General features: G+C 37.6%; 1 protein-coding gene across 7 annotated transcripts in view; it reads right to left on the reverse strand.

Moving 5' to 3' along the window:
- The window catches only part of DMXL2 (Dmx like 2), a 161,557-nt gene that overhangs the window by 76,993 nt on the left and 65,738 nt on the right, over window positions 1-18,826 (reverse strand). For all 7 annotated transcript variants that reach the window (XM_082847059.1, XM_082847058.1, XM_082847056.1 and 4 more), the window contains exons 10-13: window positions 17,953-18,189; window positions 17,130-17,401; window positions 15,794-16,490; window positions 15,335-15,456 (exon numbers count right to left, since the gene is read on the reverse strand). In XM_082847059.1, the coding sequence (XP_082703185.1) occupies window positions 15,335-15,456; window positions 15,794-16,490; window positions 17,130-17,401; window positions 17,953-18,189 (1,328 nt within the window). The remainder of the gene's footprint in view (window positions 1-15,334; window positions 15,457-15,793; window positions 16,491-17,129; window positions 17,402-17,952; window positions 18,190-18,826) is intronic.

An 18,826-nucleotide genomic window follows, 5' to 3' on the forward strand; every position in this document is an offset into this window, starting at 1 on the left:
GAATTTATTGTTATGGGTATATTCACCCAAGATTCAGGATTTAAAATGTTGGCTGAGACACCCGGAAGTGGTGCCAACGGTCTGCTGGGTTTGTCCACTTGAAATCTGGACTCAACTGTGGCCTACAGTTGGTGAGATTAAAACACCGGAATTTCTCTAACACATCATGAATCTTAGCTACTTAAAGTGTGGTCACTAGACCAGCAGCAACAGCTTTTCATAAATGCAGACTCTCAGACCCCAAAGCTAACACATCTGCATTTTAACAAGCTCTCCAGATGATTCATGTGCCACCCCAACAGACTCCCCGTCGTCTCCATGCGTCCAGTACCCATCAACTACTCCCCATCCTGCAGATTAACCACTTTACCTCCCTGTCCAAAAATCTCTAGTGCCCCTAAATCCACAGAGTAAAATTCAAAATTCAAGATGTTTCTCATGGAATTCAAAAAAAAAAAGTTAGTCTCTACTCAGATCTACTAAAAATCTCATTTGAGGAAGAGCACAGCATGTGTCAACTTCTTGCTATACTTTAACTCAATATTAGTAGAGGAAGTAACTAGGAAAACTGCTGCTCTGACTTAAAAGGAAAAAAATGAGAATAATGGAAACCTGACAGAAAGTCATCATGTTATCTTAAGAGTTTAAGGTCAACAATAAGGGTAAGGCTCTGTAGTCTGTATTTTAAAAAGGCAAAAATCTCAGAATTAGGCAAGAATCTCAAAAATTTCAGCATGAGGCTCTGAAAGTCAAAGTGGCTCAAGGAGTCTGGAGGCTCAAGAGACTTTGAAGGTTTCTGACTATGCAACTGCAGATATAACTTATGAGGAAAACAACTTGGTCAGTTTAGTGAGTTGAATAGTATCCCCTCAAAAACTCAGGTCCACCCAGAACCTCAGAATGTAATCTTATTTGGAAATGGGATGTTTGCAAATACAATCTATTTAAGGTAAGGTCACATGGGATCAGGGAGATAAATCAAATGTCTGGTGTCCATATAAGGAGAGGAGAGGACACTCAGAGAAAATAAAGCTGCGTGAAAACAGAGACAGAGACTACAGTGCTACAGCTTCAAGTCTAGGAGCACCAAGTATTGCCAAGAGCCACCAGAAGCTAGAAGAGGCAAGAAAGCTTCTTCCCCTAGAGCCTTCAGGAAGAACATGGACCTGCTAACACCTTGATTTCAGACTAAATGTACTGCAAATATAAATATATTTGCATACTAAATATATGCAAACAGAACTGCAGAACATGTGAAACAAAAACTCATAGAACTGAAAGGAGAAATGGACAAATTCACAATTACATTTGGAGACTTCAACACCCTTCTCACAACAGCTGATAGAGAGCTACGCAAAAAATTAGCAAAGGGGCTTCCCTGGTGGTGCAGTGGTTAGGAATCCACCTGCCAATGCAGGGGACACGGGTTCAAGCCCAGGTCTGGGAAGATCCCACATGCCGTGCAGCAACTAAGCCCACGTGCCACAACTACTGAAGCATGCACACCTAGAGCCCATGCTCCACAACAAGAGAAGCCACTGCAATGAGAAGCCCATGCACCACAACGAGCCCCTGCTCGCTGCAACTAGAGAAAGCCTGCATGCAGCAACGAAGACCCAACACAGCCAAAAGTAAAATAAATTTTAAAAAAAACTTAGCAAAGAACTAGAAGAACTCAACAATACCATCAATCAAAACAGAATCAGACATTGACAGAACACCCAATCCAACAATAGCAGAATATATACTTTTCAAGTGCCATGAAATGTATACTAAGATACACCATGTTCTGGGCCATAAAACAAACCTCAATACATGTAAAAGGAATAAAATCATAAGAGTGTGTTCTCCTACCACAATGGGATCAAACTAGAAGTCAGTAACAGGATAACAGGAAAATCTCTAAACACTTGAAACTAAATAGCGTACTTCTAAATAATCCATGGAATAGGAATTCTCAAGGAAAATCATAGTGAACTGAATGAAAATAAAAATCCTACTTATAATGCTTCTCAGGACTGAGACAAAAACTTATAGCACTAAATGCATACATTACAAAATAAGAACAGGGGAGACCCTCAAGATGGCGGAGGACTAAGACGTGGAGATCGTCTTCCTCCCCACAAATACATCAGAAATACATCTACATGTGTAACTGCTCCTACAAAACACCTACTGAATGCTGGCAGAAGACCTCAGACTTCCCAAAAGGCAAGAAACTCCACACGTATGTGAGTAGGACAAAAGAAAAAAGAAAAAACGAGACAAAAGAATACGGTTGGAACCTGCACCTCTGGGAGGGAGCAGTGAAGGAGGAAAAGTTTCCACACACTAGGAAGCCCCTTCACTGGTAGAGATGGGGTGGGCGGGGGAGATGTTTCGGAGCCACGGAGGAGAGCTCAGCAACAAGGGTACAGAGGGCAAAGTGGACAGATTCCCGCAGAGAGGATCAGTGCTGACCAGCACTCACCAGCCTGAGAGGCTTGTCTGCTCACCCACCAGGGCAGGTAGGGGATGGGAGCTGAGGCTCAGATTTTGGAGGTCAGATCCCAGGGAGAGGACTGGGGTTGGCTGCGTGAACACAGCCTGAAGGGGGCTAGTGCGCCACGGCTAGCCGGGAGGGAGTCTGGGGAAAAGTCTGGAACTGCCTAAGAGGCAAGGGACCACTGTTTCGGTGTGCACGAGGAGAGGGGATTCAGAGCACCGCCTAGATGAGGTCCAGAGACGGGCGCAAGCGATGCCTATCAGTGCGGACACCAGAGACGGGCATGAAATGCTAAGGCTGCTTCTGCAGCCACTAAGAAGCCTGTGTGCAAGCACAGGTCACTATCCACACCTCCCCTCCCAGAAGCCTGTGCAGCCCGCCACTGCCAGGGTCCCATGATCCAGAGGCAACTTCCCCGGGAGAACACATGGTGCACCTCAGGCTGTTGCAACGTCACACCAGCCTGTGCCACTGCAGGCTCGCCCCGCATTCCATACCCTCCCTGCCCCTGGTATGAGTGAGCCAGAGCCCCCTAATCAGCTGCTACTTTAACCCCATCCTGTCTGAGCGGAAGAATAGATGCCCTCAGGTGACCTACATGCATAGGCGGGGCCAAATCCAAAGCTGAACCCCAGGAGCTGTGCAACCAAAGAAGAGAAAGGGAAATCTCTCCCAGCAGCCTCAGGAGCAGCAGATGAAATCTCCACAATCAACTTGATGTACCCTGCATCTGTGGAATACCGAAGTAGACAACAAATCATCCCAAAATTGAGGTGGTGGACGTTGGGAGCAACTGTAGACTTGGGGTTTGCTTTCTGCATCTAATCTTTTTCTGGTTTTATCTTTACATTAGTTTAGTATTTAGAGTTTATTATTATTGGTAGACTTGTTTATTGATTTGGTTGCTCTCTTCCTTTTTTTTTAATACATATATTTTTTTTTCCTTTTTCCCTTTTTGGAGTGTGCATGTGTATATTTCTTTGTGTGATTTCTGCCTGTATACCTTTGTTTTTACCATTTATCCTAGGGTTCTGTCTGTCCGTTTTCTTTGTTGTGTTCTTTTTGTTTGTTTGTCTTATTAGTATAGTTTTTAGCGCTTGCTATCATTGGTGGATTTGTATTTTGGTTTGGTTGCTCTCTTCTTTCTTTTCTTTATTACTTTTTAACGTTTTTTATTTTTAATAATTTAAAAATTTTTATTTTAATAACTTTATTTTATTTTATTTTTTCTTTCTTTCCTTTTTTCTCCCTTTTCTTTCAGCCGTGTGGCTGGCAGGGTCTTGGTGCTCCGGCCAGAGGTCAGACCTGAGCCTGTGAAGTGGGAAAGCTGAGTTCAGGACATTGGTCCACCATAGACCTCCAAGCTCCATGTAATATCAGATAGCAAAACCTCTCCCAGGGATCTCCATCTCAACGCTAAAACCCAGCTCCACTCAATGACCAGCAAGCTACAGTGCTGGACACCCTATGCCAAACAACTAGGAAGACGGAAGACAACACCACCCATTAGCAGAGAGGCTGTCTAAAATCATAATAAGGTCACAGACACACCAAAATACACCACCAGATGCGGTCCTGCCCACCAGAAAGACAAGATCCAGCCTCATCCACCAGAACACAGACACCAGTCCCCACCACCAGGAAGCCTACACAACTCACTGAACCAACCCTAGCCACTGGGGACAGACACCAAAAACAATGGGAACTACGAACCTGCAGCCTGAGAAAAGGAGACCCCAAACACAGTAAGTTAAGCAAAACGAGAAGACAGAGAAACACACAACAGATGAAGGAGCAAGGTAAACACCCACCAGACCAAACAAATGAAGAGGAAATAGGCAGTCTACCTGAAAAAGAATTCAGAGTAATGATAGTAAAGATGATCCCAAATCTTGGAAACAGAATGGAGAAAATACAAGAAACGTTTAACAAGGAACTAGAAGAACCAAAGAGCAAACAAACAATGATGAACAACACAATAAATGAAATTAAATATTCTCTAGAAGGAATCAATAGCAGAATAACTGAGGCAGAAGAACGGATAAGTTACCTAGAAGATAAAATAATGGAAATAACTACCGCAGAGCACAATAAAGAAAAATGAATGAAAAGAATGGAGGACAGTCTCAGAGACCTCTGGGACAACATTAAACGCACCAACATTCAAATTATAGGAGTCCCAGAAGAAGAAGAGAAAAAGAAAGGGACTGAGAAAATATTTGAAGAGATTATAGTTGAAAACTTCACTAATATGGGAAAGGAAATAGTTAATCAAGTCCAGGAACCACAGAGAGTCCCATACAGGATAAATCCAAGAAGAAACACGCCAAGACACATATTAATCAAAATATCAAATATTAAATACAAAGAAAAAATATTATAAGTAGCAAGGGAAAAACAACAAATAACATACAAGGGAATCCCCATAAGGTTAACAGCTGATCTTTCAGCAGAAACTCTGCAAGCCACAAGGGAGTGGCACGACATATGTAAAGTGATGAAACGGAAAAACCAAGATTATTCTACCCAGCAAGGATCTCATTCAGATTCAACAGAGAAATTAAAACCTTTACATACAAGCAAAAGCTAAGAGAATTCAGCACCACCAAACCAGCTTTACAACAAATACCAAAGGAACTTCTCTAGGCAAGCAACACAAGAGAAGGAAAAGACCTAAAATAACAAACCCAATTAAGAAAATGGGAATAGGAACATACATATCGATAATTACCTTAAATGTAAATAGATTAAATGCTCCCACCAAAAGACACAGATTGGCTGAATGGATACAAAAAGAAGACCTATATATGCTGTCTACAAGAGACCCACTTCAGACCTAGGGACACATACAGAGTGAAAGTGAGGGGATGGAAAAAGATATTCCATGCAAGTGGAAACCAAAAGAAAGCTGGAGCAGCAATTCTCATATCAGACAAAATATAGACTTTAAAATAAAGATTATTACAAGAGACATAGAAGGACACTACATAACGATCAAGGGATCAATCCAAGAAGAAGATATAATAATCTTAAGTATTTATGCATCCAACACAGGAGCACTTCAATACATAAGGCAAATGCTATCAGCCATAAAAGGGGAAATCAACAGTAACACAATCATAGTAGGGGACTTTAACACCCTACTTTCACCAATGGACAGATCATCCAAAAAGAAAATAAATAAGGAAACACAAGCTTTAAATGACACATTAAACACATTAATTAAACAATTAATTTGTAAATATCAAATTAATTTATATTTACAGGACATTCCATCCAAAAACAACAGAATAAACTTTCTTCTCAAGTGCTCATGGAACATTCTCCACGATAGATCATATCCTGGGTCACAAACCAAGCCTCGGTAAATTTAAGAAAACTGAAATCATATCAAGTATCTTTTCTGACCACAGTGTTATGAGACTAGATATCAATTACAGGAGAAAAGTCTGTAAAAAATACAAACACATGGAGACTAAACAATACACTAGTTAATAACCAAGAGACCAGTGAGGAAATCAAAAAATTCCTAGAAACAAATGACAATGAAAACTCGAAGACCCAAAACCTATGGGATGTGGCAAAAGCCGTTCTAAGAGGGCAGTTTATAGCAATACAATCCTACCTCAAGAAACAAGAAACATCTAAGAAAACAACCTAATCTTACACCTAAAACAATTAGAGAGAGAACAAAAAAAAAACCCGAACTTAGCAGAAGGAAATAAATCATAAAGATCAGATCAGAAATAAATGAAAAAGAAATGAAGGAAATGACAGCCAAGATCAATTAAACTAAAAGCTGGTTCTTTGATAAGATAAACAAAATTGATAAACCATTAGCCAGACTCATCAGGAAAAAAAGGGAGAAGACTCAAATCAATAGAATTACAAATGAAAAAGGAGAGGTAACAACTGACGCTGCAGAAATACAAAGAATTATGAGAGATTACTACGAGCACCTATATGCCAATAAAATGGACAACCTGGAAGAAATGGACAAATTCTTAGAAAAGCACAACCTTCTGAGACTGAACCAGAAGAAACAGAAAATATAAACAGACTGATCAGAAGCATTGAAATTGAGACTGTGATTTAAAATCTGCCAACAAACAAAAGCCCAGGACCAAATAGCTTCACAGGCAAATTCTATCAAACATTTAGAGAAGAGCTAACACCTATCCTTCTCAAACTCTTCCAAAATACAGCAGAAGGAGGAACACTCCAAAACTCATTCTACGAGGCCACCATCACCCTGATACCAAAACCAGACAAAGATGCCACAAAGAAAGAAAACTACAGGCCAATATCACTGATGAACATAGATGCAAAAATCCTCAACAAAATACTAGCAAACATTATACAATAACACATTAAAAGGATCATACACCATGATCAAATGGGGTTTATCCCAGAAATGCAAGGATTTACCAATATACACAAATCAATCAATGTGAAAATCCATATTAACAAATTGAAGGAGAAAAACCATATCATCATCTCAATAGATGCATAAAAAGCTTTTGACAAAATTCAACACCTGTTTATGATAAAAAACCCTCCAGAAAGTAGGCACAGAGGGAACTTACCTCAACATAATAAAGGCCATATATGACAAACACACAGCCAACATCATTCTCAATGGTGAAAAACTGAAACCATTTCCTCTAAGATCAGGTACACAACAAGGATGTCCACTCTCACCACTGTTATTCAACATAGTTTTGGAAGTTTTAGCCACAGCAATCAGAGAAAAAAAAGAAATAAAAGGAATCCAAATTGGAAAAAGAAGTAAAGTTGTCACTCTTTGCAGATGACATGATACTATATATAGAGAATCCTAAAGATGCTCCCAGAGAACTACTAGAGCTAATCAACGAATCTCGTAAAGTTGCAGGATACAAAATTAATGCACAGAGATCTCTGGCATTCCTATACACTAATGATGAAAAATCTGAAAGGGAAATTAAGGAAACACTTCCATTTACCACTGCAACAAAAAGAATAAAATACCTATGAATAAACCTACGTAACGAGACAAAAGACCTGTATGCAGAAATCTATAAGACACTGATGAAAGAAATTAAAGATGATACAAATAGATGGAGAGATATACCATATTCTTGGATTCGAAGAATCAACATTGTGAAAATGACTATACTACCCAAAGCAATCTACAGATTTAGTGTAATTTCTATCAAAATACCAATGGCATTTTTCACAGAACTACAACAAAAAATTTCACAATTTGTATGGAAACACAAAAGACCCTGAATAGCCAAAGCAATCTTGAGAAAGAAAAATGGAGCTGGAGGAATCAGGCTCCTGGACTTCAGACTATAGTACAAAGCTACAGTAATCAAGACAGTATGGTACTGGCACAAAAACAGAAACATACATCAATGGAACAGGATAGAAAGCCCAGAGATAAACCTACGCACATATGGTCACCTTATCTTTGATAAAAGAGGCAAGGATATGCAATGGAGAAAAGACAGCCTGTTCAATAAGTGGTGCTGGGAAAATTGGACAGCTACATGTAAAAGAATGAAATTAGAACACTCCCTAACACCATACACAAAAGTAAACTCAAAGTGGATTAAAGACCTAAATGTAAGACCAGACACTATAAAACTCTTAGAGGAAAACATAGACAGAACACTCTGACATAAATCACAGCAAGATCCTTTTTGACCCACCTCCTATGGAAATGGAAAAAAAACAAGAATAAACAAATGGGACCTAATGAAACTTCAAAGCTTTTGCACAGCAAAGGAAAACATAAACAAGACGAAAAGACAACACTCAGAATGGGAGAAAATATTTGCAAACGAAGCAACTGACAAAGGATTAATCTCCAAAATTTACAAGCAGCTCATGCAGTGCAATATCCAAACAACCCACTCTAAAAATGGGCAGAAGACCTAAACAGACATTTCTCCAAAGAAGATATACAGATTGCCAACAAACACATGAAAGGATGCTCAACATCACTAATCATTAGAGAAATGCAAATCAAAACTAAAATAAGGCATCCCCTCACACCAGTCAGAATGGCCATCATTAAAAAATCTACTAACAATAAATGCTGCAGGGAGTGTAGAGAAAAGGGAACTCTCTTGCATTGTTGGTGGGAATGTAAAGTGGTACAGCCACTATGGAGAACAGTATGGAGGTTCCTTTAAAAACTAAAAATAGAACTACCATATGACCCAGCAATCACACTACTGGGCATATACCCTGAGAAAACCAGACTTCAAAAAGAGTCATGTACCACAATGTTCATTGCAGCTCTATTTACAATAGCCAGGACATGGAAGTAACCTAAGTGTCCATCGACAGATGAATGGATAAAGAAGATGTGGCACATATATACAATGGAATATTACTCAGCCATAAAAAGAAATGAAATTGAGTTATTTGTAGTGAGTGGATGGACCTAGAGTCTCTCATACAGAGTGAAGTCAGTCAGAAAGAGAAAAACAAATACCATATGCTAATACAAAGATATGGAATCAAAAAAAAAAAAAGTGGTTCTAATGAACCTAGGGACAGGACAGGAATAAAGACACAGACGTAGAGAATAGATTTGAGGACATGGCTAGGTGGAATGGTAAGCTGGGACAAAGCGATAGAGTGGCATGTACATATATACACTACCAAATGTAAAATAGATAGGTAGTGGGAAGAAGCCGCATAGCACAGGGAGATCAGCTCGGGGCTCTGTGTCCACCTAGAGGGGTGGGATAGGGAGGGTGGGAGGGAGGGAGACGCAAGAGGGAGGAGATATGGGGATATATGTGTATGTATAGCTGATTCACTTTGTTATAAAGCAGAAACTAACACACCATTGTAAAGCAATTATACTCCAGTAAAGATGTTAAAAAAATAATAATGTAAGATATTCACTACATGTTGAAATTCTGTTTTGGATATATTGGATTAATGAAAACATGCTATAAAAGTAATATCACCAGTTTCTTTTCACTTTTAAATGGTTGCTAGAAAATTTTTAAGTTACATGTATGGCTCACTTTATATTTCTATTGTACATTGCTGTTCTAGAAGCATCAAGAGAAAGAGCGAGAGAGGGAGGGGTTACTAATAAAAGAATAAGAGTATTATAGGTATAAGACCTCTTATCAAAACACTGGAGGACAGAAATAACAGTCTCTAAATTTCTGAGGGCAAAAAAAAGATCTTAAATCTAGAATTTAATATCCAGCCAAACTTATCAATTAAATATGAAGGGAAAGGGACTTCCCTCGTGGTCCAGCAGTTAAGACTCTGTGCTCCCAATGCAGGGAGCCCAGGTTCAATCCCTGCTCAGGGAACTAGATCCCACATGCTGCAACTAAGAGCCTGTATGCCGCAAATAAGACCCGGGGCAGCCAAATAAATATTTTAAAAAATAAATATGAAGGTAAAATAAACACTTTTAGAGCCATGTTGGATTCAGACTGATTTCAGAATCCTTATCTACCAGGCAACCTTTCTTTTTAAAAAATTTACAGTATTTGAGGATGTAATCTATCGACAGTACAGGAGAGAAAAGCAGCTCATGGTCCAGGAAACAGTGGTGGAATTCCAGGTGTGAAACGAAGAGGATGACACATCTGCAGCATCCCGAAAAACACAGCTCAAATTAAAACACCAGCTCAAAAGACCCTAAAAGGAATTCCTCCAAGAAGAGAAAGAGGAAGATTTAACAGGCAGGACAATTAAGAAGCTGGGAGCTCTTAGCCCAGTGGGGAAGAAGACTTAGGTTTTTTTTTTTTCCTCTCAACAAGAAAAAAGAAGCCCAAGAAATTAGAAATGCCAAGAAAACAACTGAAAAATTAGAGGAAAAAGTTTTGATTCAAATACAAGACGAGCAAAACTGTGGCCTGATCACTTGATGGAATATAATAGAGGTCATTTGACTTTAACCCTTTGGACATTCTCTGTTGAGAGAATCTGTGACAAATCAGTGACAAATAGTTGAAATGATCACATTTACATAATTGTAATGAGATGGTTACTAGTTTCAATTTTTAAAATCAAACCATAAGACCTAATTTTAGTTATAGAATAGAACATGCATGTCATAAAAGACATTGTAAAGGTAACGCTCCAGCTGGCAGAAGTCAAGTTGAGAGCAGGAGGAGGGAAGGGTGAGTGCAGGGGTGCAACTTTCTTCATTTTACTTTGGGATGATACAAGAGATACTGTGTAAAGAAGACGGAACGAAAATACAGGATTATGTATACATCACTTAAAAGTATAAAGGCAGCTAATAGAAAAACCACACACACTAATACAACTAGCAAAACTCAGGGGAGAGAGAGAGGCAAGTGGAATGTGAGCTGAATTCCCTGTCTATCAAAGAAGATGGAAATGACTTGATTTCTACTGCTGGTAAATTAAGAAACTGAAATCTAAGCATATCATTTAGAATTATGGTGGTAACTTATCAAAAGAATTAAAAACAAAAGATTTAAAGGGGTTTCCAATAAAGTGTGGGACTTGGATAGGGGAGGTGATACAGAGTTTTTATTTAATAACAGTACAGTATATGCTGTTTGAATTTTGAAACTGTGCACACATTTAAAAATGTTTTTGAAAATACATTTATAAAAACTTGATGTTAATAGGTATAAAGAAAGCCTCAATTAAAGAGTAATTCTTCCCTAAAAAAAAAAAAGAAAATAAGAACAGTTTCAAATCAAGAATCTAAGCTCCACCTGCTATATAAAATAAATAAAGAAATAAAAGAACAAAAGAAAAGGAAAAAAAAAAAGAATCTAAGCTCCTAGGACTTCTCTGGCAGTCCAGTGGTTAAGACTTCATGCTTCCACCACAGGGGGCACGGATTCGATCCCTGGTTCAGGAACTAAGATACAACATGCTGCACAACTTGGCCAAAAAAAAAAAAAAAAAACCAGAACCTAAGCTCCTATCTCAAGAAACCTAGTAAACGAAAACCAAAATAAATCAAGCGTAAGGAAGAAAATAATAAAGATAGGGCAGATACTAATGAAAATTAAAACAAAGCATTCAGTGAAACAAATAGCTGGTTCTTTAAAAACATCAATAAATTAACAAACTTCCAGCTGAAAAGAAAAAAAGAGGGAAGATGCTAATAACCATATTGTTAGCATGTGCCCCTGATGTAACACAAGAAGCATACTTCACACACCTGAGGTATTTTTCCCCAAAACTCATAACTCCAGTCTAACCATGAGAAAAATAGCAGACAAACTCAAGTCAAAGGAAAATACAATAAAATATCTCACCGGTACTACCCAAAACTGTCAAGGTCATGAGAAAAAGCTGATGAAGATGAAGAAAACTTAGAAACTGTCCCAGATCAGAGAAGACTTAGGAGACATGACAACTAAATGTAATATGGTTTTGTGGATGAAGTCCTGGAACATTAGTGGAAAAGGACATTTGTGGGAAAAAATCAGTTAAGTCTTAATAAAGTCTGGGGTTTAATTAATCATATCACACCAATAACTGTTTCTTAGTTGTGACAAATGTATTCTGGTAATATAAGATGTTAACGATAGGGGTATATGGAAACTGCAGTATATCTCCAACTTTTCTGTAAACCTAAAACTATTCTAAAATTAAAGATTTGTTTGAAAAATTAAGTCACTGAATTATTGTTTTCAGAGTACAAAGAGAAAGAGAAAGATAGGCTCATTAACAGAGGCTGATGGTTTAATGTTAATAAAGATCAGGAGAATAAAGAACTCCTAATTCCTACTTTGTCTCTGGTCTTCTATTTCAAGAATTTAGCTTGCAAAAGTAAAAAGGACCAAAAATTTTCTACAATGAATAAGTATTACTTTTTAAGTTTAAAAAAAATAATGAAAAAGGAGGGTTTAAGAAAAAAGTACATTGGTAAGTACATTGGAGCAGAAGACCAAGATAAATTTTAGAATTGCAAGAATGTATCCAACTGCTCTAAATGAATGTATACTTTCCTGGAAAAGATAATGCCCAGGTTATTGAGAAATTTTGCCAATGAGAACAATGAACTACAGAGGATGTTCTCTCTGAGAAATCATGGGGATTGCCACAGCCAAAAGACTAAAAACAGGCAAAGATTCCAGTTTTCAAAAAGGAAAATAACATACTTCTGTAAGTCAGAATAAAGAGCCTGATGTCTATCTAGTACAACGTTTTAGTCATCAAGAGACATTAGGATACACACATTCAACCTACTATACATTAAAACAATCATCTCCTACAAATCTGACTTCCTTTTTTGACTGCAAAAGATTTGGCAGACAGGGTGTATTTTACTTCAGTGAAGTACACCACAAGCTGCCTCATGCAAATCCTTGGGATAAGCTGGAGAAATATTCTAGACAATAAAAATGGAGAAACAGGGCTTCCCTGGTGGCGCAGTGGTTGAGAGTCCACCTGCCAATGCAGGGAACACGGGTTCGTGCCCCGGTCCGGGAAGATCCCACATGCCACGGAGTGGCTGGGCCTGTGAGCCATGGCCGCTGAGCCTGCGTGTCCGGAGCCTGTGCTCTGCAACGGGAGAGGCCACAACAGTGAGAGGCCCGCGTACCGCAAAAAAAAAAAAAAAAAAAAAAAATGGAGAAAGATTTCAAATGTATACTGCTAGGTTCTTTCTTCAGTCCAGTACTGTTTAACATTTCTGTAATTGACTTAGATGAAGATGTAGAACAACACTCATCAAATAGGCCAGTGATATAAGTCATAAAGCAGTAACACATAAAGCAGTAACAGAATCTGGATTCAAAAGGTTACTGAAAGGATGTACTGTTGAGCTGAGCCTAGCAAGGTGAAATGTAATAGGGCAATGAGACTATATTTGGGTCCCAAATTCAAATGCACAAATACAGAATGGCTTACTAGCAAAAAAAAAAAAAGACTCCGTGATATTTAATTGAAAGTCAGCTCAATATGAATCACATATAAAGAATGTGGCGTGCCTGCCCAAACATAATAGTATCTACTGAGAGACGGCACAGTACTGCTATATTCTAGTGATCCTACGATGCCCGGTGTATAAACAAACGGAAAACTGCTCAGAAGAGTAACCAGGGTCAAATATAAAAGTTAGATAAATTTATAGGCAGAGGAGCAGCAGGTTTGGCCTGAGGAAAAAAATTGAGGGGTTCCACCATAGGTGTCTGAGGTGCTCTCACATGTAAGAAATCTTAGACTTATTCTAAATGGAACTAAAGCTAACAAGTAGAATTTAAGGATTACAAGTTTAATTTCAATATAATAGTGATGGTAATTCAAAGACAGAATGAGCTGCGTTTAGAGTTGAGCTTCCCTCCTTGGGGGCCAGATGACAAATTGGCAGGAATGTGGTAGAGACAAAGTATCAGATGGCTGGTTAGACTAGGGGACCTTTAAATCTTCCAACTCTACAATTTTAAAGATGCTACTTTTCTAGACTTTCTCTATGCCGAACTTGTGGCTTCAGTCCAATTACCACTGTTTCTGGAACAAGCCTTATTTATACACGTACTTTCCTGTATCCACTCAGGCTATTCTATCACTCAGCAAAGACCAAGGATTTGTCTTTCTGCATCTATCAAAAATGAACTCAAATACTGTCCTTAATAAAAACCTCTATGCCTACCCTACTCTGATCTCTCTTGCCCCTGAATTATGAAATAGTGTTTGGCAGTTAATTACATACCAACTTCAGACACCTCTGCTTCTGTCTTAAACCATTATTTAAACTTTTATAATAATTTCTCTCCTCTGCTAAATTTAAATCCCCTTAAAGGCAGACACTGTATTCCCTACACGTCTAGGGGTACACGGCAGACATTCAAAACCAGTCTTTGAGGGACTTCCCTGGTGGCGCAGTGGTTAAGAATCTGCCTGCCAATGCAGGGGACACGGGTTTGAGCCCTAGTCCGGGAAGATCCCACATGCCGCGGAGCAACTAAGCCCATGCGCTACAACTACTGAGCCTGTGCTCTAGAGCCCACGAGCCACAACTACTGAAGCCTGTGTGCCTAGAGCCCATGCTCCGCGACAAGAGAAGCCACCGCAATGAGAAGCCTGTGCACCGCAACGAAGGGTAGATCCCGCTCGCTGAAACTAGAGAAAGTCCATGCGCAGCAATGAAGACCCAATGCAGCCATAAGTAAATAAATAAATTAATTAAAATTAAACAAAACAAAAACAGTCTTTGATTTTCAATATTGGAAACATTTTTATTAGAACAGTTATTTTATTAAAAGGCATGTTTTTATAGGTAAATGGAAAATTCACCATTCAAATCTGAGTACTGACTAATATGCATGAGTTGCAGTTCAAATAGAGAACTACCAGAATGAGACATTGTCACCCACTGATAACATATTCTAACCAGAGGACTTTTAAAATAGTGAATCAAGCTCAGAAAAGTTCAAATTTTCCAACCTAAACATAGAGGTTGGTAAAGCTGCCTTTCTTGAGCAAAAAAAGATTAACAGAACCAAACTAAAGGTGAAAAATGTCAAGAAAAAAATCACATTTTAGAAAAAAAATCGTATTTATTTCTTTAAATGTAAAACGTATTGATGTGTGATGTGATATACAGACTGTAATTTTTTTTTTCTTTTTGGCCACACTGTGTGGCTTGTGGGATCTTAGTTCCTCAACAAGGGACTGAACCTGGGCCACAGCAGTGAAAGCGCCAACAGACTGTAATTTTGATTCATGTAAATTGGAACACAAGTTAAGAAAAAACAAACTAGTCACACAGAGCCCAGAACAGATGCTCACTCCCTGAACACCAACTAACAAATAAACGTCCTAGACAAATTAAAAGAGAATTCCTTATTAGCTTAGCTATATTAATAAAGATTAAGAAATACTTACTGAAGATTCTGGATCTGACAGTTCATCCAATAATTTTCTTGCATCTACCACAGCTTGGTAAAGTCTCAGATTTTTGCCATCAGAAGCAACAAAGCAAGCACTCGCAGAATTGCAATATGTGCCTGAGAAAGTAAACACTTTGCATTATAATATATAGTTTATTTTTATTACTGGCTGAAGTATGAGAAAAAATATTCACACTTCTCTTTTTAGACATAACCATGGTCCAGAAACACAGATACAATTAATAGATATAAAATTATTAACCAAAAAAATTCAACAGATAGGTTATGAGAGGGAAAAGATGAAAAACAAAAGTCTAGAAACTCTAAACTTAAGTCTGATGCCTACATTCTGAATACTTATTAAAAATCTTCCTAATGACAAATATAAATCATTTTGTATATAAATAACTGTTTTAAAGCTTTTATTAATTTCACTATTAAAATGAACACTTACCAAGACAGTAACTAGGAATAAGAGTTGGAAGCCAAGCAACATTAGAGAAGGCTGAAGTATGTAAAGAGTTAATTCGTGCCAACTCCGATACTCCTCCAGTGTATGACAAAGGTCCTATTGGGTCCACGCGCCACAGAATAAGTTCACTGTAGATGGCATTCGGGTCGTGAAATGTACGTGTTGCTGCATTTCTGAGAGGTTGTTTCGAGGAACCTTTTATGTGTCTTACAGGATCCATTAATCTACTTAATTTATTGTCTGAGTCCCACTGAAAATCTGATTCAGGAGTCAGCAGAGCATTATGATGAGATGATGTCAATAATAATGGTAAAACTGAATGACATGCCAGGTCATTGAGGTGAAATCTATGACCACAATATCTAAATTTGTGAGATACAGTTAGAACAGTGGTAAAGGCAGACTTATCAGCAAAAGTGACTGCCCACTGATTTAAAGAGCCATCTATGTGTTTAGAGACCATCATTACTGTGGGAGCTAAAATGTTCATATTTGTACTGTGTGGTCCAGAATGCAGCTGTGATCCATGAGGACTGCATTCAGCCATCATGTCTTCGTGTAACAGAGTGTGGTGAGAATCTTTTGCAGCATTTATACAGGCATACATCATGATATTTTTACTAAGAGAGCTTGCATCACCAGATGGAAATGCAACAGGAATCCGAGAAGAAAAAGAAACCTGAAAAACACAATTACATGATTCAGTGCAAGCAGTCTGCCTCCTCTCAAAGTCTTCCAAAAATACTTCCATTTTCAAACTGTCAAACCTCAGCTTCCTAGCAAAATATATCATTTTCGACCTTATTATGGTCTAATCCTTTTCCTCTATTTATATAGTATCATATATTCATCGTGTATGAGAAAACTGAAGAAATAATTTCAAGTATTTGAAACCTGAAACTTGCCTGTACATCTAGATGACTACAACCATAAATCTAAACAAATACTGTTCAGAAAGATAACCGATAAAGATAGTAGATTTAATTAATAAAACTGAAGAAGTGGAGGTGATACATCCTGAGTCACATTTTTAGGGTAGTTTCTTAAGTTTATTCAAAATATTGTGAATTCCCAGAAAAAATGAATACACATACATTCAAGTACTCACTATCACATTTCAAAGCCAAATTCATTTTACTTAAATTAATCAAGTTTATAAAATCTGTGGTCATTGACCCCCTTTGGTAGCAAGTTATTCTCTTCTCAGTTGCTTATCAAAAATAAAATCATCGAGTATTTCTGAAAACCTGCTAAATCTGAATAGCAACTGTTTTACTTTTTTAAGAAGTGTAAAAATTGCTTCATCAGTAAAATATACCTGGACTTGTCTAAATATTCCAGGATTATATTCATCCAAATACTTTACATGCCACACTAGGAAGGTACCATCTACCGGGTGTATAGTAAAAAGCATGTCAGGATTCTTATTCCATTCAGTTAGCAGCATTTCAATCTTCCGATCAAGCAGGACTGTAGGCAGTGGCATTGGTACACTAGGTCGTGAACAGGTTCTAGGACTTCCCTCTCTTTCTCCATCTTCATGTTCTGATGATCCTGTACCTGCTTCAGATTCTCTATCCAGGGATAATTCTAAATCAGAAAATAAATTTATCAGTACATACTAACAGAAATACTATAAAAAATTCATTTACATACTAGACTATCAAATTCATTTACATACTAGACTATACTACAGAAAATCATTTACATACTAGACTATCAATAAATAGCATACTAACTTTAGAAATCATGAATCCCTTTTACAACTTATGGCCAGGAAAAAAAACCAAGGAAGGAAACTCTTTTCTGATCTGAACTGAAAATTACTACATTTCTTAGTTTTAGATAAATCAAAATTTCATTCACACTATCACATTATCTTTATTATTACCATTATTAGCAAAACCTGTTACCCCCACCAAAAGCATGGCTTCCAAAGTAATACATTACTCAAAGCAATATGTTATAACAAAGCAAAGTTAGATGGTAGATGGTCCATAGTAGATGGTCAGTAAAGACCTGTGGAATGAATGGAAAAGTGAAAAGGAAGGAGGGGAGGAAGGAAAGATTACAAACCAAAGGTGGTTTCACAAAAAGCTGTCAGCCTGTAAAAAAGAAAAATCTGAACACAGGATACTAACCATGGTCTAGTTTCATATGTAAACCCCTCTCTCTTTCCTCCTGTGAACATTCATCTTCTCTATCTCCTTTGTCGTTTTCATGATCCACCTGCTTTTCAGAAAGTTTTCGTAATTGCTGCATAAATATTTCAGTAGATGATGTAAAATGAAATTCTTTGTTGTTTAACCAATGAACTACAAAGCCCCCATTTCCATCATCAATGTTAAATACAGTGCCAACCAAGACATTTGGAATATCTGTGGAATCAAAAAGATAAAATTTCAATGTGAATTTCTAATGTCTTTTAAAATATTACATGTGCCTATAAAGACTAATTCCATTACACAGAAAATGTGATAAACAAAAAGTAAACATAACTCTAGCACGGTTTGAAATTTTTAATTGAATTTAATGGTAAATGAACTAATGGCACAGACATACGGAATTAAATTACTAATTTAAAAACGAAACACACCAAATGCACAAACTTTTATTGAATCCTGGTTTGGGGATGAGGGAACAGAAAGACAAAACAGAAAAGCAAATCTAAAAGACATTTTTGAGATGACTGAAATTTAAATATGAACTGAATATCAGAGATTATGGAATTATTTCTAATTTTCTTAGGTATGATAATGATATTGTGATTATGTAAGAAAATTTCCTTATTCTTAGGAGATACTTGCTGAAGTATGTAAGGGTGATATGCCATGATATGTGTAACTTACTTTGAAAACATTAAGAAAAAATTTCTCTCACACACACACACACATATAAACATACATATGTGTGTATATACAGAGAGAATAAAGCAACTGGCAAAATGTTAGCAATTGTTGAATCAAAGTGGGTGAAATGAGTGTTCACTGTACTATTCTTCCAACTTTTCTGACT

The sequence above is a fragment of the Leucopleurus acutus genome (genome assembly GCF_964270905.1).
Source record: "Leucopleurus acutus genome assembly, chromosome: 1".
Taxonomy (NCBI): domain Eukaryota; kingdom Metazoa; phylum Chordata; class Mammalia; order Artiodactyla; family Delphinidae; genus Leucopleurus; species Leucopleurus acutus.